The sequence below is a fragment of the Grus americana genome, chromosome 3, assembly GCF_028858705.1.
Source record: "Grus americana isolate bGruAme1 chromosome 3, bGruAme1.mat, whole genome shotgun sequence".
Lineage (NCBI taxonomy): Eukaryota > Metazoa > Chordata > Aves > Gruiformes > Gruidae > Grus > Grus americana.
The window spans coordinates 105,845,259-105,872,647 of record NC_072854.1 but is presented as its reverse complement, the minus strand read 5'-3'; the positions used below and the strand labels follow the sequence as shown (position 1 = coordinate 105,872,647).

The 27,389-nt window shown below is 47.0% G+C and overlaps 1 protein-coding gene and 2 long non-coding RNA genes across 3 annotated transcripts in view; all 3 read left to right on the top strand.

The window, feature by feature from the left end:
* The window catches only part of CAPN8 (calpain 8), a 30,289-nt gene extending 25,737 nt beyond the window's left edge, over positions 1-4,552 (top strand). Inside the window, exons 17-21 of the mRNA XM_054822260.1 lie at positions 266-334; positions 1,648-1,726; positions 2,636-2,752; positions 3,382-3,440; positions 4,314-4,552. Coding sequence (XP_054678235.1) covers positions 266-334; positions 1,648-1,726; positions 2,636-2,752; positions 3,382-3,440; positions 4,314-4,337 — 348 coding nt within the window. The 3' untranslated portion in view covers positions 4,338-4,552. The remainder of the gene's footprint in view (positions 1-265; positions 335-1,647; positions 1,727-2,635; positions 2,753-3,381; positions 3,441-4,313) is intronic.
* A 13,166-nt stretch (positions 4,553-17,718) lies between these two features.
* LOC129205033 (uncharacterized) lies at positions 17,719-23,162 on the top strand. Its single transcript, XR_008576568.1, has 3 exons — positions 17,719-17,849; positions 20,708-20,810; positions 21,288-23,162. It is a non-coding gene; the product is annotated as an uncharacterized LOC129205033 (long non-coding RNA).
* Positions 23,163-26,006: 2,844 nt separating this feature from the next.
* On the top strand, positions 26,007-26,857 carry LOC129204830 (uncharacterized). Its single transcript, XR_008576515.1, has 3 exons — positions 26,007-26,088; positions 26,487-26,528; positions 26,706-26,857. It is a non-coding gene; the product is annotated as an uncharacterized LOC129204830 (long non-coding RNA).
* The last annotated feature ends 532 nt before the right edge of the window (positions 26,858-27,389 follow it).

Below are 27,389 nucleotides of genomic sequence, written 5' to 3'. Positions count from 1 at the left end.
CTATGATCATGCTTATATATTTAGCAATCCCATATATCATTCCTTGAGAGTGCAGATAGCCTAGAAATTCTTGGCATGCCTTTAGCTAAGAAATGTAAACCTGTAAGCATGTCTGTGTGCAATGGAGATGCATTACAAATGAGTATTAATATGGTATTAAGATTACACCGCGATGGGCGATTTGTTTTTATCAGAACTGATTGCTCTCTAGTTTTGCTAAGGATAGAGGAATCCTGATTTTCGAACCATGACTTAACATGCCCAGACCAATGGGACCGGCACCTTGGGACTTGTGGAATTCAAGACACTTTGGATGAAGATTCAAAAGTATTTGGTAACATAGTATTTCTGACTGTCTCCCTTTCCCTCTCAGCTCTGAAGTACAGATCCAGAACTGAGATAGGGTTAAGCTACCACAGATATATATGTTTGGAAGCCTTCCTTCTCATGGCTGGAGTTTGTTCCAGAGCTCAGAAACACCTCTGATTTAAAAGGGCACAAGCAGATCCTCTTTCACCTTGGCTCCACCAGTCTCCATAATTTGCAATACCTTATGGAAAGCCAGATTAACTCTCTTTCATTGTTGGCAGACGGCTCTCTCCACTGCCTGCTGTATTAAAGCTCATATGAACATATCTCTGCTGTTGCAATATGTTACATTGCCAGCTGAGCACCAGAAAACACAAGAAACATATATTTCTAGGACTTACAAAAACCTAGCTTTGTATTTTTTAAATCTTCTAGAAGTGCTGAATTATTTTTCCGACAGAGGATTTAATACCCCAAGAAGTTCACCCAGACTTGAGTAGTCTAAAGGAGGGTCAAAACTGGACCTGCTTTGTTTGACAGCATCCCTTTTGGGCAAGCCTGTGCTGCCATGCTCGATGGTGGTCAGCACAGAGCACCTGTCCTGGAGGTGCACGAGGAGGTGTTCAGCTCTCCTCGGCTGGAGGCACTGGCTCTGTCCTGGGGCCAGCAGAGCAAACCCTGAGAGCCAATTCCAGTCTGAGCTGTAGGTCTGGGTGGCTTCTAATTCTGGATAATAAACCTGCTGGCAGTAGGAAGCATCTGCCATCATGTCTAAAATATTAAGCAAAATGGACTTTGACTGTTGCAATGTTTGCCAAATGATAGGATATTTTCCTCAATGGCCTGTCTGCCACCATGTAACGGGAAGGCAGGCAGGCTGCCAGCCCACGGGAACGTGTTTCCTAGTCTGCCCGGCTTGCCAGTAGCTACTTGAAGCATTTCCCTTGCTCATTAACATTTCAAAGAGTAGGAGCTTGGGCTGGTAGGGGCAGCCCCCCCGTCCCAGCCATCAGAAACCTGTGTCCGCGCAGCCGAGTGACGGTGTGCACGCGGCAGAGGTAGGCGGGAATGTCCTGTCTTTAGCCTGGCTACAGGAGCAGGGAGGATGGCAGGGCGCGGGCTGCAGAGGGGACTAGCAAACCAAGGTCAAACCCTAGAGGACCCCTGGTTATTTCATGCTGGCTGCTAGCCCCTGGTGAGCCTCGTGTTACCATGTCTTCACGACTGTTGTTGCCCAGCTATGAAAGCCAAAGCCTGGCTGCGCTCGCACCATCGCACTGCCGCGCGGGCACACGTTGAAAAGCCGTTTCCGCATTCCCTCGTTCCCCTCTGCCACAGGCGATCTATAGGAAAGTGGACAGTGACTACTCCGGGACCATCGACTCCCATGAGATGCGAAATGCCCTCAGAGAGGCGGGTGAGTGCGCTGCTCTGGGACACCATCAGATCACTGCCGTTCCCCCACCAAACATTGGGAGAACACTGGAGCTTTTAATGGCTTTGCTTCCCTCCCGTCTCCTAGATCACAGCGTTGCCAGTGCCATTCTCCCTTCCTGACAGTCACATACCGCTACATCCTTTTGCTGTTACATACATCAAAACCCATCCTCTGTTCTGCATTATAAACCACTGATATTTTTGTCCATGCTGTGACCATTGCTTATCCATCTGATTATTACTTGCTCTATTTTTGGCCTCATTATTTCCTAATCTAATTGTTCTCTTTCAGAGCTATGCCCAAATCCTCTTTTTCCTTCATTTTCTCTCACCACCATTCTCTACACGAGACAAGGTGCAAGCATGATCAAGGCATGCCCCAACGATATCCTCTCTGATGTAGAGATGCTATTCACTTTTGGCAGTGCTTGCAGGGGCATCTAGAGGACCACTGTTTTTTTGATTTGTCTCGTGTTCGGTGGAGTCTGTGTGAAAGATCCAGAGACAGAAATAGCACTAATATGGGCCTGAATAGAGCCCAATGAGTTATGTGAGCAATTGGCTCTACTGCAATCACTGCTATTCAGCTGCAGCACCCAGACTTACTAATTAGGGGTTTATCTGAGGAACATAGGACTGGTTATGCCGTGAAACAATGTGAAATATGCAGTCTGACAAAATGCTGTGGGAGAACTTTGTGCCTCTCTTCACCCAGCACAGTGGGCTTTGGAAAGGACCCACAGCAGAGGTGGGTGATGGAGTCCAGCAGACCTTCTGAGAGGAATAGTCCTCAATCCTTCATCCAGGTCTGCCTGCAGCTGCAGCAATCCGTGGGTAAGTCACATCAAAGGCAGCATATTAACCTGCTGTGTGCTTCCCATGCCTTCAGGTTTCATGCTCAATGACCAGGTGCAGCACAGCTTTGTCATCCGCTACGCCTGCAGTAAGCTGACCATTGATTTCGATGGCTTTGTGGCCTGTATGATCCGCTTGGAGACCCTGTTCAGTAAGTGCCTCCATTCGTCAGCCAAGGGGAATTCCTGGAAAAACTTTGGGGTTTCGTTAAGTATTTGGTGTCTTTTAACTGTGAATGTAGCAAATTGCATGGAAATGTGAGGGTGCCAGCAAAATTGTGTCTGTTGGAGAAAGCAGCAGAGAAATAGAAAAAGCCTTTCTGTCTGAATGACCCTGGAGAGTGGGGGACACGTTTTCATAACCTACCATGCTCTTCTGCTTTACAGTCATCTGCACTTCATGGTCAGTGCTCTGGCCCCCAAGTTGTCCCAGCTCCTGTAAATGGTACCATTTATCATTTACAGCCCTTACTCAGACCTGATTTGCAGGTTTGTCCCCGGACCATACCAGATGGTACTGCATCAGATTTTATAGTTGTCCTGCTGCCAACTCTCAGTTTGCTGCTGTAGATCTGACTATTCCACCCCATGAAGTAGCTTAGAAATGACTTGTAAGAGGAAAGAAGAACAGCTGTAATATTCTCTTACAGAACCAGTCTAGATTTCCAGTAGATCATGGCAAAAAGCCAGACCTCTACCTTTTGTCAGACAGTGATTCTCTACAAGCCAAACTCTGAGGTTTATATACTTTTTTTTTTTTTCCCCCTCTTCTGCTTTTCAGAAGTGTTCCATCTCCTGGACAAAGACAAGAGTGGAGTCATCCAGCTCTCTCTGGCTGAGGTGAGGCTGGTCAGATTGAAATACCATCTGGTTAAGCTACAGCAATGGACCGCACTAAAATACATTTATTTAAAATCACTATTACAAGTGTTAAACTCAATAGTGATTCAAAGATAAAGTTTGTTTATGTGAAAAGGTTCTTCAGCTCAGAAGGCCTATCTGAATTAGCAAAAAAGTAAAGATATGTTCAAAACCCTTAAGGTTGCTTGAGAAGATGCTTACACAGTGTGTTTCACTGTCTACTTTTAGAGGGCAGTGGTCAATTCATTAGAAAACACACAGCGGGGAACTTTTCTTGTCTGGCAGAGAATGTACTGATCAATCTGCCAGAATTAGAAGAGACCTTTTAAGATGCCAGGGTTTTTTTCCCCCTACATTGTTTTTAATGCAAATTTCTCCTGTTGAAGCTGTAATAAAAGCAATCAGCTTGAGTCTTCCCTTTGCAGAATACAAATATATCTCAGGAAGCAGCTGGAAGGGGCCCCAAGAGGTCCATCCAATTAGTCCTCTCAGCTGAAGATTGGCTCAAATGGAGGAGGATGGCTGGGAAGCCCTGTGACCCTCAGTCACAGTCAGTCAAATCTTGCTGAAATTGTACATTGCATACTCTGACCCTAGAATTTTTCAGAGGTCGCATAGCTTGCCCTGGAGAGCTGGTCTGCTCCTGGAAGAGACCTGACTTGCAATGTCTGTGGCTGATCCTGCCAATAAACTCCCCTGAAGTTCCAGAGCAGATGGATCCTACACGTACAACAGATTAAAACACAGCTCCAGCCTTTCTCAGCTTGTTCTCCCAGAGCTGTGGTAGAGTGCCCCGGTGGCATCCTGTGGACCTTCCAGATGGTCTGACTCTTTGTTCTGTTTCTCCCTCAGTGGCTGTGCTGCACACTGGTTTGAACCACGGCCAACGAATTCAGCAGAGACCTCTGAGACTCTTCTGAACACAGAACCACTTGTTCAGCTTCTCCTTGTTATGGAAAGCAGAGAGAGAAATTTGTTTTTATTACTGGCAAATTATTTTAAACCCACTAAAAATGATCTCCTGTCAGTTATAAAATAAACACTCTTGAACCAAAAAATAGAAACAAACAAATAAACAAACCCAAACCCAACCTCCTTTACTTTTCCTGCCCAAAGAGTATTTCTGTGTGTCACTCTGAAATATCACAAATTTTGACTTACCACAGATGGGCCCAGGTGGCTTTGGTTTGACTTCTGACTGTGCATCAAAGTTCAGCAGCGTTCAAAATCTTGGAAGGGGTCTCCATTGCCTGCAACGTCGAGCATGTGTTTCACTGAGAGAAACCCATGCTCTGAGCACAGGCAAAATTTGTGCCTCTGCTCTGGCTACCTCCCTTCCCAGCCAACTGTCCGCTTTGGCTGTGCCAAGCGCCCACGGAAGCTGGGGGTGAGGAGCTCGGAGGCAGATGATGAGCTGCTGAGAGCACAGGGGAATCGGGCACGAACACAGCCCCAAGCCTGAGCAGGGAATTAGGCAAACATGATGGCACTCCTCCGTGAGTTTTGGCTCAGTCATCTAGGAAGAGGAGGGAGGATGGAAGGCCACAGGCAAGTTGCTGCAGTTACTTCAGCTGAGATTTTCTCCTATGAATGCTTGTCCATATGCGTACTTCAGTGCCCAAAAGTGGGGTTTGGAGTTTTAGGATATGAGTGATTGGAGCCCGGAAGCTCATGAAGGCAAGTGTGAGGGGAGGGACATAAAGTGTGTGTGTAGGGGGTCCAGGAGCTTGATTATGCATGCAATGTGCTCATGTGGATCACGATTTAAAGAAGAAACTGAAGCTAATAGTCACTGGCTAACAGTGCTATGCTTTCCTAAGATCTTGCAAAACTTTTGTCCTTTAAAAACTATCTCCCTGCGTTTAATTTCACAGTATTATCAAGAGTAATAGCACAGCAATGCCGGCAAGATAATTTTTTTTAGCAATCAGAAAATGTTTCTGTAACTCGCAGTAATGATCTGACAAGATGACATCTTTGACACTTCTCCCCGGAGCAGAAGGAGTGCAGGCAGAGATCTGTGTCCCCAAGGCAGATGTGGGACCAGGGGTCTGTCTCCCCCTCTCTTCAGTGCGGTGTTTGAGAGGGATCTTTCTCCGTGCCTGCTTGTTCCTAAGCTCGCTCTTCAAGCAAGAAGAAAGCTGTTGTTCGCTTCCCATCTCCGAACACAAAATGCCTCCTGACAGCCCCCAGGCCTCCACTTGACATCTTCCCAGCATTTCTTGTTGGTGCCGGCTAAAGCTGTCTGACTAAAAGGGATGTATGACCCGTTTCAGTGTGTGGCTCTGCCCTTCTAATAAATGGTGTTTGCTGCTCTGATTTAGAGAACCTTTCCCAGTAAAAGAGAAATAAGTACTTTTTAGTTCGGATTGCGGGATAAAAACAGCTAGTGGGGCAACCGTAGGCTTTCCCGTGCTGTCCCTGTGCACCTATCACTGGTCATGCCATGCGTGCAGCTGTCATGAGTTGCCACCAGTTTCTCATAGTAGATATTTGCCTGCTGACCAACAATAAATATCTACGTACCTCCACCTGGCTGGAAGACAGAGCTACCTGAGGCAAGCTGAGGTCTCCAAAACCTTGAGAATTTTCTAGCGAATGCTCTGCCTGTTCAGTAAAATGAATGTGTCCTTCCCTGCCCTATATCTTGAGTATGCAACGCGTCTCCTTACTAACCATGCAGCAGGGTTAGCTAACTGCTTGCAGGGTTGGATTTGCTTTCTGCTCACATGTGCTATTCATGAGTTCATTCCAATTATGGTCACAGAGAGACCTCTCTCAACAGGGCTGGAAAAACTCAAATATACACAGAAATCCATTGCATGCTCTCAGTTCTTCTCCCTTTACATCAAGCAAGATGCCCCTACCACAGTAATTCTCACAGTTATCTCAATGACTCTCACCCTCCTGTACAGGATGGGCAGAGTGCTACACTCCATCTTCCTTTATCTTTGGGAAGCAGGCAGCTCCAGAGGAGCCACCTCCTCTTTCATTTGTTCTTTGAGCACAGCACTTGGCTATCAGAGAACAACCGCTCAAAAATAAGCCTTTTCATGGGATTGAATGCACTTCTCTTTTTTACTTGACGCAGCTGCAAAAAGTTGATTAACGTCCACCTTATTTTTCTTCCTTGTGCTGCAAACTGAGCAAATGTCAGCAGCTCCTGTAGAAGCAATGGGGCATGGTGGGCTGAGCCAGGGCTTGGACATCTGGACTCCTTGCACTCTTATACCTTTGCGTGTTGGCCATGCTTCATTTTCAGAGCTGTGAAGCACTGCTAGCTCCTGTTTGATTTGAGTAGCTCAGTTATGGGTAATTATAATGCAGGCAAGTCACAAAGGTTCATGAATTTGTGATAAGTTGCCTGTCACTATGAAAACCATGCTGCACGGCATGCTCTCAGCACTTTATAAATAAGGTAGAGCAAAAGAGACCCCCATGGAAATTGTGCGATGGTTTGTCAGATCTTTCCTTTCTCTCTCCACTTTCCCATAGAAATGTTTTCATTTGCACTGCAGCCTCGTGAACTGAAAAGTTGAACTCTGAACATTGTTGCTGTAAAATGTGATTCACATTAGACCATGTTCAGAGTTCCAAACTCCTTGTGCACTAATTGTCTTGTGGTTACCGATAGAGGAACTTCCTGTGGTTATAAATCCTACCACATCAGCATCTGACACCGGCTTTGCACCGGAGTATGCGTCTGCATGAGGTGCAAGACAATCACTGAGATTTGGGATTCTGCCTACGAGCTAGGAGGATGAAAAGAATCAACCCAGTACATGCAATTATCTGTCACCTGCTCATCCTTCCAGAATGGGAGATTTACAGAGGGATCTCTCCTTTTGCATCACTGCAGGCTAATGATCAGATCCATGGCTTACGAGTAAGCACAGAAAGAGCAGTCCTTTTCAAACTCCTTTTCGTTCTTTACTTCAGACAATCCCACTGAACCTGACTCAATGGTATGTTTTAGTTCTTCATTTCCATACAGCTCAGACAACCTGGCAGGCCTGGAAGCGCTGAGATACCGTGAACATGTTTTTCCTTTCCATCTTATTCAGGATGCATCCAAAATCTCAGCATGCTGTTGTTGTTATCCCAGCCTAAGTTTATAGACTGGAGATTCAAATAAAGTCCATAGAAGCAAGCGAGATTCTGGGTGCGAAAGGAACCCAAATTCCAAAGCTTTTGAAGTTTCTCCACCACTAATGATGTCCCCAGCGATAGTTAATCTTAAAGTAGTGCCCTGCTACTGCCTGACAAGCTTGTTGCCATGGTGTCTGTCTCTCTCTGTATAACGGGCACGTACAGCATAAAATCCCCTCTTTCTTTAATAGAGCAAATTACTTCACTTGTTACTGTTGGCCGCTAATTAACTCCTTCCTCCATCTTTGAAATCTTTGATGCAGCTCTCACCTGAAGTGCAGGCCCCCGTCAGCGCAGCATCACCTGCCTGTGTGGGTGGGAGGCCTCGGCCGCTGCAGTTCTTGGGGAGGGTCGTGTTGGGAGAGAAAGAGCGTGAAGCAGAAAATAATCAGTAGGTCCAGTTCTGGGAGGTGGACTAAAGAAGCACCTGAAGAAACGCTGGGATAACAGCCAGGAAGAAGCTGAATGAATTGGCTTTTCATCCATGCAGGAGCCGAACAATGTCAGCAACTGGAGAAAACGGTTTCTTCTTTAATTCTTGCTGCTTTCAGGGAAGAAGGCAAGTGCACCCTCTTCATAATACACAGGGCTGACTTAGAAAAACAAATGCTCTTCTCTTATTTGGAAAACTCTGTAAAACATTGCTGGTTTTGTATATTTGCTCACGTCTAAGTATGTAAAAACTACATTGTTGGTTTAAGGGGTAATTCATATATTTCTTCTAACCCACCTCCTATTCATTAAAAAAGCCCAAGCCCAAAACTAGTGATGCGTTCTTTAGCTGGTCTTCTCCTTGATATGATCCCTCACTTAAATTAGGTTTGCCGAGGCTAGTTTAAATGGAGTAGCTTGATCTAGATCTTATACTGAAGATAACAGTGAGGGACTTCTTCCAATGTCTTAAAGCATTTCAGGCTTCCCTAAGTTCCCACATCCTTTTTGATACTCTCTTTTATTCTCCTAACTGCACAGACGGACACGTCTTTACCTCTGCTGTTTGCTTCTGGTCAGGTGATAATGGTAAAATGTTTCAGTGTTCCTCTGTTATATGTAAAACAACAGTGAAGCTGGTTTTGAAGGGGAATTTCCATTATCCTCCTGAGTTGTTCACTCCCTGTGAGCCAAGGCACAAGCCGTACCCAGATAACAGGGTCTATGCTGCTGCTCCAGACCTGGTACATCACCGTCACTTCCTGAGGTGCAGCAGCAGGAGCAGCTCCAGTCCCTGGCAAGTGGAATATCTCCCAGGTGCTCTGCTGAGGCCACGGACCACTTTGAAGCAGCACACATAACACAGGTACGTGCGGCACAGGGTCCCCAAGAAAACTGCTAGGCTATCTGCGTAGAAAGCACCGCAAATCTTTCCAAAGATGTGTCTTCATTGTGTCGTAAACGCATGAGTACATTAAACGCATTTCACTGTATATGGATGTTTCCTCTATGTCTTTACTCAACCCTGTAGCTCCATGGGGACGCTACTGAACTTCCCGCCATGAATGACGCTGTCCTGGCAGCGGCAGCAGAGACTATCAAGAGAAAATAAGCAACCGACCCCCAGGCCATTGAGGGCCTGTATTTAGACATAAAAGCAAAGAAACCGATTTATTACGAGGTACCTATTGCTCTCATTGCCTCAGAAAGAAGTCAGGCTACTTCTTTGTCTGCTGAAGCTTTTAAAGGAAAAATAGAGTAGACGGGGGCAATGTGACATTGCTTTAATTATAAAATCATCAATACTCTCTTTAATAATGAATGGAATCCTTTTGCCACAGCTTAGTTGCAGATAGTACAGGATTTGGGATTTCCAGAGATTTTTCCCTTGTGTGTCTTATTTTCTCTGCACACCTTAACTGCCTAATTAGCCAGCACTCCTAAGCCAGTTATTGGGCACAGCTCTCTGGATACCTGGCTCTTAATGTCATCCATCTTTAATGTCATCCATGTAGGCTTGACCGGAAAAGAAAATCTTTCCTTTTATTTGAAGGGATTTATTCGGTAATTGATATCAGTAAGATATCTGGCATAGTCACTAAGCTAGTTAGCTTAGAACTGCACATGTTAAACTGTATATGTTTTCCTGAGCTGTAATCATACTCTTAGACTGCTGTGTAAATTTTTGCTATGTTTTAAAAGCTCATCATATTTGTGCTTTAATTTGCAGAGAGTCGGAGCTCAGGAAACGCGGTGCTCGTCAAACACAGGATTGATTACTGGCGGTGGCCGGTGTTGCGGCAGGCAGCAAGGTGTCCTGGGGGGTCTCCGCACTGGAGGGCAGCAGCATCCCCGGGGGCTGTTCTGGCATGCGGGTTGTGTTACACGAAGGATGCTCCCCTCTGCTGTGGGTGGCATCTTCTGCCGGGGAAGCCTTGCCTGGGAGGTGGTAGACATGAGTAGGGAAAACTAGGAAACTATTTTCAGTTTCAGAAAGAATCAGCATGGAATTAATTAAACAGAAGAAAGGAGATTAAAGGAAAAATGAGAAAATGATAAAGTACCAGTCTGACCTCTAATTTGTAAAGCACCTTTAGTCAAAATCCTGAGAGAAGGAGCTATCTGAAGCAGCAGTTGTGAACTTAATAATAATGAAGTTGATTCCAGCAGAGAGTGCCAGCCTTCTACATGTTTATTTAATTTGAACTCGTCTCAGTTTTGGGTTGGGATTTTTTGTGTGTATGCTTTTATACATGCTGATAATGTTTGAATTTCAGACATGCTGGTATGGTGCATGAAAGCTTGAATGAGAAATTATCTAACCAAATTTTAGTGTCCAAGCTGACTAGAGCACAAACAACAATGAACAAGCTTTATGTAGAGAGAAAATAAAATTAATTTCATAGTTCATGCCTTGCATTGTATGGTGATAGCAGTAACATGAGTAACAACAAAAAATTATGACTTTAAAAATTATGTGGGTCACATCAGGGATTTTCTGTGTGTTGTATCAAGTTAATAGCTGTGTTTCTCTAAATGTGCAGAATTATTTTAAGTTTTGACAGTTTTCAGCTTTTGGCATCTAGCTCAGACTCAAGGCTAACCAGGTTCCAGGTACTAGGTGTTTCTTTAGGAAAGAGTCCTCTGACAGACTCAGTCTAAGAGGCATCTCTGAGGATGCCTAAAGCATCTCAGGAGGATCCAGTTCTTTTTGAAACACAGTGAAAGCACTGCTTTCATCTGAAATATGTCTACAGAGGAGTTTTTTCCCTGACACTTTCACTCTTCTCCCATACGTGGTGGTGTAATGGCTTTAAGTGTTTAACTAGGATGGATGTGAGAAGCTCTGCTTCAAGTCCCACTTCTCTTTAGATGTTGCAAGTCAGCATCTCCTGTCCCCAGGAGGGGCTCTACCCACCTAGCCCAGGGGTGATGTTGGAGGGGAGGTGCCTCTCCATTCTTCCTCTGGAAGTTATGCCACTAAACAAAATAAATTCAAATATTTACATGCCAGGAATACAGAAAACCTGGGTGAGACGGAGCACTCTGAGGGGTAGATCACCTCCATGGAGCAGTGTAGCCTGAGGTCTGACCCCCAAAAGAAATGCTGATCGTGGGTGGGAGCACAACACAGACATTAGCAAAGGTCTATGACTCCTGCATCCCAGGGGGTACCAGTGACTCTGGCAGTGACAGACTTAATTTTGCCTGTCCTCATAAGAATCCTTGAGCCAGCTCTGTCCATAGGACTGCCAATATTATTCTAATTTAAAGGGTATCTCTCTGATGATCTTGGGCTGCATCAAAAGAAGCGTGACCAGCAGGTCGAGAGAGGTGACTCTCCCCCTCTACTCTGCTCTCGTGGGACCCTACCTGGAGTACTGCATCTGGCTCTGGGGTCCCCAGTACAAGAAAGACATGGACCTGCTGGAGCGAGTCCAGAGGAGGGCCACAAAGATGATCAGAGGGCTGGGGCATCTCTTCTATGAAGACAAGCTGAGAGACTGGGGGTTGCTCAGCCTGGAGAAGAGAAGGCTCTGGGGAGACCTTATTGTGGCCTTCCAGTACCTGAAGGGACCTACAAGAAATCTGGAGAGGGACTGTTTATGAGGGCCTGTTGCGATAGGAAAAAGGGGTAACAGTTTTAAACTGAAAGAGGATAAATTTAGAGGGTGGTGAGGCACTGGAACAGGTTGCCCAGAGGAGCTGTGGATGCCCCTGCCCTGAAGTGTTCAAGACCAGGCTGGATGGGGCTGTGGGCAACGTGGTCTAGTGGAGGGTGTCCCTGCCCATGGGGGGGTTGGAACTAGAGGTCCCTTCCAACCCAAACCATTCTATGATATGATTCTATGTCCTGTCACCATTCTGTCATGTAATGGAGCTATGTAATGGTGATGTCCTATTGTCAATAGGGATGTATGGGTTTTTTAAGGCAAGGTGCATTTTGGGAACAGCATATACATGAGCATGTCTTGAAAAAATCACAGTATTTGTCAAATCAGGATACCGCTTCTCTGAATTCCTACACATAGAACAGATGAAATGTCCTCAAATACCAGGAGTATGATTTTTTTTTATGTTTCAACTTTGTTTTACTCTGAATGAAAACTTCTGTTTTGGGATTACTGGGAAAAAAACCTAAGGTAAAATACTGTTGACCAGGTCTCCTTAATTTCATTAAAAAAGTAGCTGGCAACACAGTGATAATTGGCTTGAGGATACTTGGTGAGGAAATGTTTCCATCCCTAAATTCAGGATCATTGTATGGATGGATGGAGACAGCTAAATCAGAACTTAGCTAGAAGATGAATGAACCTGGCTGGACCAAAGATATTCATTGCATTGAGCAAAAAGTGAACAGCATGTTTCGATATTGGGTTTGGTAGGTTGAAGTATTGTGATGGATGTAGTAACATATGTTCCATGCCACTGGAGTGGTCAATAGAGAAGTCTGGGAATATAGCTCGTTCAGAGACACTGTAAAACCAATCATACCACCAGTAGAACGCAAACATACCACAGAACTAGACAAGACTGTGTGGCAATACGTCTTCAACCTGCACTCCCTAAACGTTTACTTCTAATTAATTTTCTTAATTGCATAACAGTGCACTTCCTAATTACACTGGGGAACCACTCTTGGATTTTAACAGGGTATTTAGCTATTGCTCAGATTATTCTGGCTGTCACTCTATCAGCATACTCCCTGGCTTAATTTTGTGCTAGCCCGTATGTCTACGAGCACAGACTGCTTGGGGAATGCTTGACAGATCTTTCAACTGATGCAGCTACATCTCCGAGGACCAGATGGATACCCTTATTCACACTGAGTTACTACTTGAGTAGTGCCATTGAAATCAGTGAGACTACTGTGGAGGCACTTACTGCTTGATGTAAGGGTTTTGTTAAGAGCTCCTATAAACAACCATGTGCAGTGCACATCCACAGTTTTATTGGTTCTATCATACCCAGGAGCTAGACTGCGTGTTCTTGAGTGCCATTTAGTTTAGGAACTTACAAAGTCCTTATCAACAGATGGCATGCTCCGGAAACAGGGAGCACAATCAGTCCCCAAATTAACCATTTTCAATTGATATTGACAGAATTGAGGAACCCATACCCCCAGATACCTCCATTTATCCCATAATTGTAAAACTGGCATGCACAATGGTATAGGCAGGTATGTAATAAACCCATGCAGGAATAACTACAATCAAGCAGTAAGAAGACAGGCAAACCAAAATCCCAGTGTGAGGAGTCTGGTTTTGAAGGAATGCACATCCCAGTGCTGCCAAATACCTCTGCCAGGCAGTAGTGCACTTTTTGTTTCACTCAGCTACGCATGTGACTGAGGTTAAATACCTGAAATGTATTCTGCATTTTTCAATGGTACCGATGTGCTTTAACACTGTGTTGGTGCGTCTGGGTTTCCACCACTACTGGGAAGTAGCTAGAGTCTGGATCCTTTTTGCCTTATCCCCATATTTTGCTGAAACCAACCATAAATTTCATAATAACGCTTGGTAGATTTTGTACCTGTTTTCCTCTTTTGTTTCCAAATTTTGTAAAACCTGACTTCTTAGCCAATGGACTTACCAGGAGCTCGCCCAAAAAACATCTCCATGAGAAGAAGATGTTCAATATAATATCGAAGTAATACATTTAAACCTGATCAAAGGAAATATGTTCTACAAAATGCTAACTAAACTGGATGTTGTTGGTCTACAGCATTTTGAAAAATGAGAAAAGGGATCAGACATCCATATGGATAAAAAAGGGTAATCAGTGTTTTAATAATTATTGCTAAAACACCTTTTGGAAAACTATGAAATCTCATGATTTCAGGCTTTGAGCTGACATCTAATATTAGAGATTAAGAGCAAACCTGCTGTGAAGTTTTAAATATCCCTACACCTGTGTGGCTACTCTGAAACACTAAATCTTGGACACTTTGAGAGAGGATGGTCCACTGGATAGACCACAGATCCCTTCCAGGAGACCAGTGTTTGCTTCATGTTATATCAAATAGATGTGTACTCTTGACAAACTCAAACACAAAAAGGAAGCCTACAGAGGGTGGAAGCAAGGGCAGGTAGCCTGGGAGGAACATAGAGAAATTGTCCACGCGGCCAGGGATCAGGTTAGGAAAACCAAAGCCCCGATAGAATTAAATCTGGCCAGGGACATCAAGGGCAGCAAGAAAAGCTTCTTGTATGTATGTATAGGTATGTCAGTGATCAAAGGAAGACTAGGGAAAATGTGGGCCCTCTCTGGAAGGAAACAGGAGTCCTGGTTACCTGGGAGGCTGAGGTACTCAACAACTTTTTTTGCCTCAGTCTTCACTGGCAAGTGCTCTAGCCACACCACCCAAGACACTGAAGGCAAAGGCAGAGACTGGGAGAATGAAGAACCGCCCTCTGTAAGAGAAGATCAGGTTCAAGACCATCTAAGTGTTGGTATTGGGACCAGCGCTGTTTAACGTCTTTGTCAGTGACATGGATGGTGAGATTAAGTGCACCCTCATCGAGTTTGCTGATGACACCAAGCTGTGTGGTGTGGTCGACACGCTGGAGGGAAGGGATGCCATCCAGAAGGACCTTGACAGGCTGGAGAGATGGGCCTGTGTGAACCTCATGAAGTTCGACAAGGCCAAGTGCAAGGTCCTGCACGTGGGTTGGGGCAGTCCCAAGCACAACTACGGACTGGGTGGAGAATGGCTTGAGTGCAGCCCTGAGGAAAAGGACTTGGGGGTGTTGGTGAATGAGAAGCTCAACATGAGCCAGCAATGTGCGCTTGCAGCCCAGAAAGCCAACCGTGTCCTGGGCTGCATCAAAAGAAGCGTGACCGGCAGGTCGAGAGAGGTGACTCTCCCCCTCTACTCCACTCTCGTGGGACCCCACCTGGAGTACTGCATCTGGCTCTGGGGGCCCCAGTACAGGAGAGACATGGACCTGCTGGAGCGAGTCCAGAGGAGGGCCACAAAGATGATCAGAGGGCTGGGGCATCTCTCCTATGAGGACAGGCTGAGAAAGTTGGTCTTGTTCAGCCTGGAGAAGAGAAGGCTCTGGGGAGACCTTATTGTGGCCTTCCAGTACCTGAAGGGACCTACAAGAAATCTGGAGAGGGACTGTTTACAAGGTCTTGGAGTGATAGGACAAGGGGTAACAATTGTAAACTGGAGGAAGGCAGATTTAGATTAGATATTAGGAAGAAATTCTTCCCTGTGAGGGTGGTGAGGCACTGGAACAGGTTGCCCAGAGAAGCTGTGGATGCCCCTGCCCTGAAGTGTTCAAAGCCAGGCTGGATGGGGCTTTGGGCAGCCTGGTCTAGTGGAGGGTGTCCCTGCCCATGGTGGGGGGGTTGGAACTAGATGGTCTTTGAGGTCCCTTTCAACCCAAACCATTCTGTGATTCTACGGTATGATTCTATGATTTGCTGTGCAGTTACCACCTGCACTTTGTACTTCACCCCTCTGCACTGCCAGGAGCCTAATGTCAGTTTCTCCTTCGCTGAGCAGAGAGGGGTTGACATGTCACAGAACAGAAGGAACTTCTGTTGTCTCAGAAAGATTTCACTTCTCCCCCTCCTTCTTCTGCTGCTTTTATTGCATCATAAATAAATGCAGCTGAGTGCTAAGTTATATGTTTATTCTTTATTTCTAGACTTATAAGGCAATGGAGACTGTGAAAGGTATTTGCAAAGCACTGTTCTGGCCAATTATTGAATTGGCTGAAATATGTTTGACCAGTAACAATTACTCTAAAGCAGGGGACAATCTATAAAAGTGTAATTGTCTTTTTCTATAAAAATAACTTACAATGTGTGGGCTTGAGGGCACTGTAGACATGTATTAAAAATATTTTACATAATCCCGGTCTCTGCCAATTGTGAAAAACCTCTCTGGGTCCCTAGGGCTCCCTCAGGAAGCACAGCATGGGGACAACCCACAGCTCTGATTTCCAGATCTGATGATAATGGTGACTATAGTCCCCAGATCACCTGAAAACATCCCGTCATATTTCCTGTTTTCTAACAGCTCTAGAAAATTACTTGTGGGACTGAATAAAAACCTGCTAGAATTTTAAATAGCCATCCTGACAGAGATCAGTCCCCAAAGGGGAAGCATATGGGTACCCAAAGGGACAAATATTTCTGTCTGCAAATATGGTTCTTAGTGGTGATGGTGATATACAAGCTGTAATGCTTCCTTTTCATCTAGCGCTTTTACATGATCACAGCAACACACGGCTTCAGCCCGAGTTTTTCCCTGACATCCATTCCAGCAACCGAGATCTGTGAGACAGATCTGCTCTGAAATTGGATAAGACATGTACCAGGTGCCGCATCCATGAGCACTGCACAAACAATGAAACCCAAAAATTGCCTTTCAGCACAGCCTGATTAGAAACAGCAGCAAGGGCTGCCTGAGCCTCAGGATCCGTCTTACTGCTTGCCCTCTGCAATGCACTTCAGACTGCGCTGCCGGTGGCTTTCTCACCATCGTGCTTTCTAAGGGTATAAATGGAGTATGGCAGGCTGTGAAAGCAAAGGATGGCTATGCGGTTGCTATAAGACTGGGACTTGGGAGATTTGGGTTGGACTCTCAATTGTGTCGCAAATGACTTGCGTGCTTTTGAGAAAGTGATTTCATCTCTCTCGGGGTCTCCATTTCCCATATTTGCTGTCCTTTCTTCAACAGGTTGGCTCTCCAACCTACATGAACTAGACCTAAACTGCTGCTCAGCCCACATTTCTGCACTAGCACCGTGCTCGGGATCTCTCTCTGTGTGTACCAGTCTGCTATACTGGAAATGCAACACTATGCCAACCATGCAAGTCCTCTTTTAAAAGTGAAAGCTCCTCTGCAAGCAGGCTGGCAGACCTCTGTGACTTCTGTCACCCACGATATCCATACAAAATTATATGCTCAGTTTCCAAGCAAAAGAGTTGTTAACTTTCTCAGTGACACCCATCAACCTGGGCAGATGTCCCAGACTATCCTGATGAATATGGGTTCCACCAAACAAAATAGGCCCTGATATTTTTTTCAGCCTGGACCCTGAGTGGCATCTTTGCTTTAAGTGAATTTGCAAAGTGTAAATGTTTGGGAACTCAGTACACGATTCCCCTGGTAATATAGAAGGGAAATAAAATCTGGACCACAGTTTTCAGGGTTTATAGGAGTAACAGGAATAAAAGGCAATAAAACATGAGTTATCACTGAAGTCACCAGTTTGACTCCAATACAAGCAAAGGTCAGATCAGCTAATAAAACAGTTCATTCTTTCCACTTCAGATTAGGAGTGTGCTTTAATCCTCAAAACATCCTTGTTGAATATACTCACATATGCCAGTGCCCGTGGCTAGCTCTAAAAATAATAAGCATGATTCATTTCAGTTTGGGACATGAGTTGAACTATGAGGATCATGACTCACTACATGGGGAAGAGTCAAGGGGATATCACCAGTTCATACTCCGATGTATCACTTGTTTTCCAAAGCAATTTCAAGGCTGGAACTGTATAACCGCAGAGATTCTGCAGTTAACTGCAGAGTACTTGCACATGGCAGGACTATTGAAATGATAATGTGCCAGCTCCTTTTGGCAGGGCCTGGACATTTTTAAGCAGAGCTTTTCTGGAAGTTTTATTTCCAGCTCAGTTGCTCACAAGCAGAGGAGAACTTCAGCTTCCCTTGGGCTCTGCTGTAACGTGCTGCTGGAAAACGCAGCTGGCTGGAGCACGGTGGCATTGGAGAGATGCGGGCTGCCCTGGAGTTCAGAACAAGCTGTATCAGAGGACAATCAAGGTGAAAGACCCTTACAGGAATGTGCAACCCATTTTTAAGGTCCCTCTGCTGAGAAACCTGTTTAAGAAACATGGCCAGAATGAGCCAAAGATATATGAATGATGGAGAGGTGTTACAAGTATCTCCTCTCCCAGAGAGATTTCTGAGTCATTCAGTCTGATCTATCCTTGCTGAAATGGTCTCGTTTTGGTTGTTGAAATTCTAATTATGTCTATTTCTTTTTTACATGTGGAATTTATTATGTCCATTTCTATCCTGAATATTTTCCATCTCTGAAAAGACATGGACAGATTGCAAAAGCTACTAGGTATTTATTTTGTTGACACTGAACTTTAAAGTAGAGCTAATTTCTGAGCATGTGTAAAGAATGTTGTGAATTCATTTTAAAAAAAGAACTTCACTGAAACATATTAAAATTGGTAGGTACCATTTAAAATAATAACATAAACCTTATGATAACCAAATTTGAACATTATAGAGATGGATAGCTTTTTCTAAAAAAAATTTTAAAAATAAAAAAAAATTACAGAGGGATCAACGATACCTAAAAAGTCAGTTAGAATAAAGCATTGCCCCTGGCTTTCCAGGTGGATGTATCCTTTATTTCCAGCTAGAAAGGGGAACCCCTAACTTCGTATTCAATACAGCCACGCTGCCAGTGACTTCCACCCATGCTTGCCCACTGGAACAGTCTTACAGAGATGCTTCAGTGCAGAATGAAACTGTCAGCGTGGGACTGATCCCAAGCTTAGGCCCAGTCCCAAATCGCATCAACTGCTTTGATGCAAACCTGTGCCCAGGCACAGGCTTTGGGGGAGCCCTGGTGCGTGGCTGGGGGAGAGGAAGCAAGGACTGAGCCTGTCCCCCAGCTGGGTCCTCCAGCTCTGCACCCCGTCGCAGGGAGCCAGAGTCTTCTTGGAAGAACCTGTCATCCTATGGGGCAAGGTACCGTGGGGCGTGGAGACAGATGAGCCACTAGAAATTCAGAAATTCAGGGTGAGGGAGTGCCAAGGAGTATCATTAGACCAACTCTTAGGAGTATTGTATTGTTTTTTATGAGGAGCTGAATGTCACTATGAAAAATGTTTACATTTTGAAGAATAAACAGAATCTTTTTTATTGCTGATTTGAATCCCTCTCTATGCCTTTCCAGTGCCCCAAGGCTGACATTTCATGTCCTTATTATATTCATTTCTTAGTCTGTTTTTATTTTGGGTTGGTTTGGGGCATTTTTTTGCTTATTTGATAAACATTTTGTGTATGTGACCTGAACACCAGAAGATAAAGTTCAGTTGGGTAATTTTAATGAAACCTGGGACGTTGGGAGAGAAAATCAGGAGGTGTTTGAAGAAAGTGCTTGTATTTCACACTGTGCTGCAGCAGCTGAAATTAAATTCTGAATAATATTGTTCACAACCGGTAGTAAGTGACTATACTGACCTTTTATTGTCAGTAGATTTTAACACATGCCAGAGGTCAAACAAGTAAAAGACCAAGGAGGTATGGCCAGGGGGCATGATGGGGAGAAAATAAGGGGGGAGTATAAATGTGTTACATGTGGCATGTACATGCCTGCTATTTAAGTACAGTTCATTCCTCCTTCATACCCTCAGGCAGCCTGAAGCTAATAACCCTGTCATCTGGAGAGATAACACAACACTGATCATCACAATTTCACTAAATAAGTAATTTAAAATTAATTATATCGCATCCTAATAAGACCAGCTCTGGTTGACTCTTTGCTTATCTTGGATTACTTTGTCAGGACTGAATATATTAGTTTTACAGATAAAGCTGTGTGTGCTTGCACACCAGCTGATGCTGAGTGTCTTTCTGTGTCACCTACTATCTGCATCTCTCTGACCTCCTGAAATCCTGACAAACAAGATCAGGATGCCCATAGCAGGGGCGTTGGAACTAGATGATCTTTGAGGTCCCTTCCAACTCAAACCATTCTGTGATTCTAAGACTCAGTGAGCAGGGAAAGCCAGAGAAATTTCCCTTCTCATTTAGCACTGCACGATGCCATTGTGCAGCTGCGCACGCCTCCCATTGAGGTTGTTACGGTCACCTCGGCTACGCCAGTTTATCTCAAGGCATCAAGGACTGCAATCCAAACGCACGCCTGGAGCTTGCGATTCAGCTCTCCTACATGTAACTATGCTCCAAAGCAGCTCCCTCTACCATTTTGATAGCCCCAGAGTTTGCAAGTTGATAAAGTAGCTCCTTTATTTCGATATTGCAATGATACGAATGGCACTGAGAAGCTGCAGAGAGGAGGGTTGGAGTAGTAGGCAGGCAGCAGAGTGGGCAGAGGGAGATCTTGGAAAGCTCTCAGCCTGCCTCTGTAACAGCTACTTGAGAAACGTTTCTTCAAAATGCTCTTTTTGTCAGAAAGTGCATCTGTGTGGAAACAAATCAGGTCTACTGCATTTTCAGTGTCAGAGTAGAGCTGAAGCAGGATGGGAATATCAATGAATTGATTTAAATTTTTTTTCTCAAAATTTTAATTTACAGGAAAAATGTTTGCAATCAAAACACTGACATGATTGTAATATCATCTTAAAGCAAAAAACCTTCATGGTTTTGGCTTTTAAACCTTGATTTAGAATAAAGGAGAAGTAGGGATATTCTACGTAATGGTAATTCTCTTGGGGCAGCAAAAAATTCCCCACCAATTATTGTTTGGCATGCTACAAACTGGACACAAATTTCAATTTTGGAACTAGTTTCAATAGTCTAGTTGAATATTCACCATAGAGATCCTTCTGGTCCATGAAAGGTCCAGCCTTCAGAGACCACTGAGCCAAACGCATGTGACCTTCTGCAGCCTTGTTCATCTCTGCTCTGTTTTCTAGGATGAAGCACTACAATTCAGATGTCCAGGGTGAAGGAAAGGAAGAGGGAATGGAGGTGCAGAGTGTTTCTGCATTCCCAGCTGAGGAACATGCATAACAGCAGGTGATATTCCCACAAGTGGTCTAACCAGGCTGCCACAGCTAAGCCTCCTGAGCTAGACCAGCACTTGCCTTCTCTGGGGAATTATCGAGTGCCACTCACCAACAGACACAGTATGCAGGATTTTCTCCCCCAGTATACGGTGTTGTCTAAGGCAGTGTGCCCTGCATACAGTCAAGAAGAAAAGGCAATCCCTAAATGCTCTGTGAGGAGCTGAAGTATGCTATTTGGAAAAAAACCCAAACAAACAAAACCCCAAAACACCACTCTTAAGCTAGTTTTGAAACTATACCTGTAAGTACAAATAGGGGTAAGCAGATGCCATCACAAACTGTGTATAAGACACTAAGTTACACCAATCCTTTGGGTCATTCTTTGGGCTCATGCTAAAAAGGATTTTCTCCCTTCAGACCATTAATCACTCTTGCTGATGGGCTCTAAGGGAAACACAAGGTTAACTAATGTTGCCTCTTTTTGCAGATGTTTTTCTTTGAAGAGAGAGAGTGGCAAAGCTCAAGAGACACAGCAGTTCAGAAGGAACTGCAGGAATCACACCCAAGTTCCTCGGGATTAGTATCGTCCCAGCAGTCATATTTTCACCCTAGGAAAATGAAACATTGCCCAATTAGCAATATTTTGTCACTTGTAGTATAAGAGATCTCCTCTCTCAACACCTGTTTACTTTATAGTTTTCCCAGTAAAATTTGCGTCTATTTAAGATAACTGATCCTAATGATTTAATTGGCATCTGCTATTAGATGTTCTCAAAAAGTTTGTTCTGAATTCAAGGTTGATAGTAGCAGGAGTGAATTACAGACTTGAGTTTCTAGTCGAAGGAAATGGGTTTCAGTATGTCCCCAGAAGGAATTTGGTTATGATTAATGTGAACAGGGCAGTGTAACAGTTGATGAGAGCAAAGATGACTTCCGGGAGGGCAAATGGTTATTTAACATCAGAATTAAATTGCTATCTTTGTTGCCTAGACCAAGTATGAAAACTCTGTGTCTTATGCAGACATAATAGAGTCACATATGTTGTCCCATGACAAAGTAGTATTAGCAAAAGGAAGGGTTTGCTTTCAGGTTTCTTTTTAATAAGACTGACTTTCTCCATGCAAGGTCACTTTGCACTTATTTCACCTCTGTGTATTGCCTCAGTTAAGAGACACATCCACAGAGGCAATGCATGGTTGACTAAGCTTACACTGTAATAAAGACTACTTTTCTTCAAGGTTGGGGAAAGATTTTCAAGATAACATGCTTTTACCAAAGCCCCTGAAGTTAGGCAAATCAACAAACTCTGAACACTTATATCACATTGATTTTTGAGTTTACAGGAGGCCTGAACAGTCCAAATTGGAAACTGAAACAGTGCTAGGAGCTGCTCTAACTTGTGTTCCAGCTCATATAATCCCACAGGCTTTCTGCATCAGGAAAAGAACTGAAACAGAGAAATGCTGTGAGCCTCAGCTCTGACTTCTCTCTAGCTGCTAACATACGTTTAGGACATTTGCCAAATGGCTATTTTACAGAGGGCATTGAGGAACTACAGGGTCCAGGCTGATGCTTTGTGTCCTGTGCAGTAGGACTGAACAAGAACCATACATTTACCAAGGGACTAATTTAAAATGCATGTTTTTTCTCAGCTGCACCACACAGGCACAGTGGTCTTGTCTGCAGCATTATGGAGGGCCTTTCTCATTCTTCTCCTCCCTGGGCCACATAGTTTTCATGTGCTTTTGGTTTTTTTCATATGGGATTTTTGCTATATCATCCTTGGCTGAGACAGATCTACCCAAGCAAGCAGAGAGCGTTTCAGTTTTGCAGCTTGGATCTGGAGTCTGTATTCAAATCTCCATGGTCTTACGAAGGGTCTGAGGGTAAGACGTGCACCACTGTTGGCTCTGGGCTGTCGCCGGTGGCACGATGTAGCACCTCGCAGGGGGACTCAAAGTACCTCACGGTTGATGCCTTTATCTTTGTTTCTTTTCAGACTTCAACCTACCCCCAAGCTAAACAACATGCAGGTGGACGAGGCTGTCTGTTTTAATGGTTTCAGACAAAACACTTCATAGAACCTCTTAGGATTCATGAGCTTCTCTGAAAATAGTGACTGTATTTGGATCTTCTTGTAATAAAGAGAGGCAGTTGTGGCTAGGTTAAGGAAGAGGTGTGCTCCTAAACCTCAGTGGAATTTACTTCGGGAGTATTGCTCAGAGGAGACATCCTGGCTGCTCAGAGGTGGGCAGTGTCATAAATAAATGGCAGTTAAATTGAGAAGGAGAAAGAGGACATGAGAAAGTGTAAGGAATAATAATTGGAAGTTAAAAATCCCTAAGGAAAATATCAACTATAGTGTATCTGAAGTACAGTGCAGTGTTTAAGGTCAGAGTAATTTTATTTTCAAGCCCCATCATTGCCAGTATTAAGAATAAAAAGAAGAGATAATGTAAGTGGTCTTGACACTGTGTTTTCATTTCAGTCTTGGTATAAATACTCAGAATACCACTGTCATTCAAGTCCCTCCTGTTCAGACCAGACCCACTTTTTCCACATTGTTTCTGTGTTTTTGCCATTTCCACCACACCAGCCTACTCTGACCTTGAACAAGTGTCCCCCTGTATATCTGTTCCCTTTCTGTAGAATATGGGTGATAGTACAGCAGGCCTGGATGAACATAAGCATAGTGGGCGCTGTGAACATAGCTTAAATAAATATGCCTTCAAACACAAGGTGAATTCAGGTTTAAAATGGCCACAATGACAGGTTGATCTAAAATTTCTGTTCCAGTTGCCCTTGACTTTTTGGGATGATTCAAAATCAGATTCCAATGAAGGACACTGCAGCAATATGCAATGCACTGTGTCTGAGGGCTCACACGTGCTGGTTCACATCAGTGCCCTTTAGTATGTAGGGCTGGCTGCCTGTCAAAGGCTCCCTTCATCCAAGCTCAAATTAACTTCATGTCATTCAGCAATGCCTGCTCTCCGTGCATCTGCTGCTTCTCCTCTCTTGTTTAGACTAATGAGGACAGACCCCGCACATCTTGTTAAATGATTGCTGTAATGTCCACAATCACATTCTTGGAGAGGCTTGATAAAAAAAACCACCCAAAATTAAGGCCAAGCACACAAGCATTTCCATAACAGTTTTAGATATGACAAGATACTGTGAAGTTATTATTATATTTGATATTTTTATGCAAGTGCTGAGAATGCCACAATTATCCTGGAAAAATAAAGGACACGGAACTGATTAGAACTAGGAGTCAGCCTGGATTCAGTATGGGAAACTCTACTTGCCCAACGCAATAACATACTATGGTTACAAGACTGGCTTGGGTGATGAGGGGAGTGCATTGCCCATTACCCACCTAGACTTCAGGAAGGCTTTCTGCACTGTCTGCCAAAATAACCTCATGAAGAAGCTGAAGAAGAATGGGCTGGCTGAGCAGAAGTGCCGTGACAGCCCGTCCCTGAGCAAGGGCAGCCCCCACCAACCTCCATCTCCCCCCCAGCTTCACTGCTGAGCACGGCGTTGTATGGCAACGTGGGATATCCCTTTGGTCAGCTGGGATCAGATGTCCCCTGCCAGCGTCTGGTGCAGCCCCAGCCTGCTCGCTGGCAGGGCAGCCTGAGGAGCAGAAAAGCCCTTGGCGCTGTGCAAGCTCTGCTCAGCAGTAAGTAGCGCATCCCTGGGGTCCCAAGGCCGTTTCGGCAACGATGCAAAACATAGCCCCGTACAAGCTCCTGTGAAGAAAGGTAATCATAGCACGATCAAGCTCATCATAGGGTCCCATTTGGGGATGTACGTTGCTCCGTCTTCAGACCCTCCCGGCCTTCCCGAGGCCGCGGCAGCCCTTTGGGCTGCTCTGGGTTCTGCCAGTCGTCCTGGGGCATGACGGTCCTGGCAAGACCAGCCTCCAGCAAGCCCAGGCCCTGGAGAGCTGGGGGAAAGGCTGGAGCGAAGAAGAGGTACCCTGAGTGCAAGAGGCTGCGGTAGGATCAGGTGGCAGAGGGTGAGATGGGGCAACGCTGAAGCAAAGTGGGGATGCCCCAGTCCCTGGTGGGCCCTGCTGGGGTGCACCCTGGAGGGCTGCGGGAGCTGGCCGACGGGCTTGCGAGGCCGCTCCAGAGGGGAGATGTGCCCGAGGGCTGGAAGAAAGCAAAGAGCCCGTGGGCTGCTGAGCAGTGCCGTGGCTGGAAAAGTGGCTGAGGGGCCGGGGCCAGAGGCTGGTGAGCAGCGGCACCAAGTCGCGTTGGAGGCCAGGAACCCGCGGCGAAGCCCAAGGCAGGGGGCATCGGCATTGCCAGCAGGTGGAGGCAGGTGGTCCTTCCCCTGGGCTGTGTCCTGCTCTGGGCTCCCCAGTGCGAGGCAGCCATGGCCATCCTGGAGAGAACCCCCAGCCCAGTGCCCCCCCCAGTGCCCCTCCCACTTTCCGTTGGGCTCGGAGCGTTGGTCAGTTGGAGCCAACGGCCCGCAGAGACAGCAGGACGGAGCTGTGCTGGCACGCAGCAGCGCTGGGAGGAGGCAGGCTCTGGCCGAGCAGCTCTGACCCACTGCCGGCACCGGCACCCCGCTTCCCATCCTCGCCCTCGCCGCCTGTGCCGCGTCCTTGGTGCCCGGCGAGGGTCCTCCAGTCGCGGGCGGGATGGGCCAGGCCAACTGCTGCCGCGGCTCCAGGTGGGCTCCCCCCGTGGCTCAGGGACGCGCGGGCACGGCCGGCCCCCGCGGCAGCCGCCGTGCTCATGCCCGCCACTCTCTGCTCTGCCCTGGGCAGGGAGGCTCTCAGCGAGGCCGAGGCGGTGCTGAGCGCGGACGTGCGGCTGAGCCGGGGCCGCAGGAGGAGCGAGAGGCGCCTTCTCCTCCTCCAGGAGGAACTGGTGGTGGCCAAGTTGCAGTAAGACCCTCGGAGCCCCGCTGCCTTTCCCCCGTCCCTGGCCCTGGGAGCGGGGCAGGGACAGCCGGGCACCAGCCCCAGGCCCCGGGACCTTGCTGCTGGATGCACCGGTGTCCGGCCCAAGGGCAGGTGGGGGACAGGGCTCTGTGCGGGGGCACCCCAGGGAGGCCACCTCCATCTCGCCGCCCGCCTCTCCTCTCTGCAGACGTGGCACCAGCGTGCGCCCACAGCTCCGCCTGCCCCTGGACCAGCTGTGGGTGCTGAGCGGCAGGAAGAAGGTGGCGTGGGAGGAAGAAGGACTGGAGGAGGAAGAAGGCAGCAATGAGGACAGCACCTCCCTCGTCTTCATCTGGCCCACCGGCTCCTGCGTTGCCAGTTTCGGGTGAGTCCTGGTGTGCCACGTCCCCTGGCCGGGCAGGAGAGGCTCCCAACCATGCCCACGCCATGGTGTGAACGGCCTCTGCTCTCCGTGCGGAGCCTGGGCAGGGAGCAGGCAGCACGCCGGCAGGGAGGGATGGGGGCGTTTCCACAGTCAGCATCCCCATTGGGTCCCCGGAAGGCAAGGCAAGGCAAGGCAAGGCAAGGCAAGGGAAGGGCAAAAGCAGCTGCTGGGGCAGGAGAGAGGGAGCCAGGGCTTGGGCAGCGCCTCTGTCCTGCCCCACGGGGCTTCCTCCTGCCCCCGTGTCCTTCCCCACGGGGCAGGGCTGTGCAGGCGCCCGCCTCTGCCCACGGGCTGGGGGGGCAGCGGGGCCTGACGCTGCTTCTCCTCTCTTTCGGCAGCTCCCGGGCGCTGAAGGAGCTGTGGCTGGGCACACTGCTGAGGTGAGCCGGTGGGGGGGATGCTCCAGGCGCAGCCAGGCAGGGGAACACGGCTCCCCAGCTGGGGACAGGTGCCCCCGCGGGCACCTGCGGGCAGCTCTCGGGCAGAGCTGCCTGCCAAGAGAGAAGAGGCGGCTTGGGGCTCACCCAGCTCCCTGCCTGTCCCTTGCCGGCGCACAGGACACCCGAAGGAGCCAAGAGAGCCCGCGTGAGCCGTCTCCCATCGCTCAAACTCCTGCAGAAGGAGCTGAGCCGCCGCCACGCCGTGAGTGTCTCTCTGGTCGGGGCTTGTTCCCGAGCGCTGGTCCTGCAGCCCAGCAGCAGAGGCATCGCTGCTCACCTTCTTCCACTCCTCCTCTCTTGCCCAGTGGAGGACATTCAGCACCAGGAGCCTGGAGAGGCTGCTGGAGGGCCAGGCAGAGGTGAGAAGGGTTGCCTTTCCCCTGCCCCGGCTGTGCCAGGGATGTGCGGCGAGTGGGGGGAGCTGGTGCGGGAGGGAGGGTCCCGCGGTGCCGCTCGGGCAGCGGAGAGGGCTGGCGAGCCCCCAGGAACGCCGGCACGTCCTGGCCGGCGGCGCTGGGAGGAAACCTGCCGTGCGGGGCAGAGAGCCCGTGCGGGCAGAGGGTCCCAGCTCTGCCGCGCTCAGGCTGCCTGTGCCGCGTGGCAGCTGGCCGGTGGCCCTTTCTGCTGCGGGGCTGCTCTCTAAGCGCAGCCTGGTTCTTGCAGGCTGAGCCCAAGCAAAGGCCAACGACGGTCCCGTCTAACAACGAAGGGATGGTCTCACCAGGTGAGTTTTGGAAAGAAAGGCAAGCTCCTCCTGCAAGCGCCTGAGCTGCGCTCACTTGTCCCTTGAGTGTCGCCATG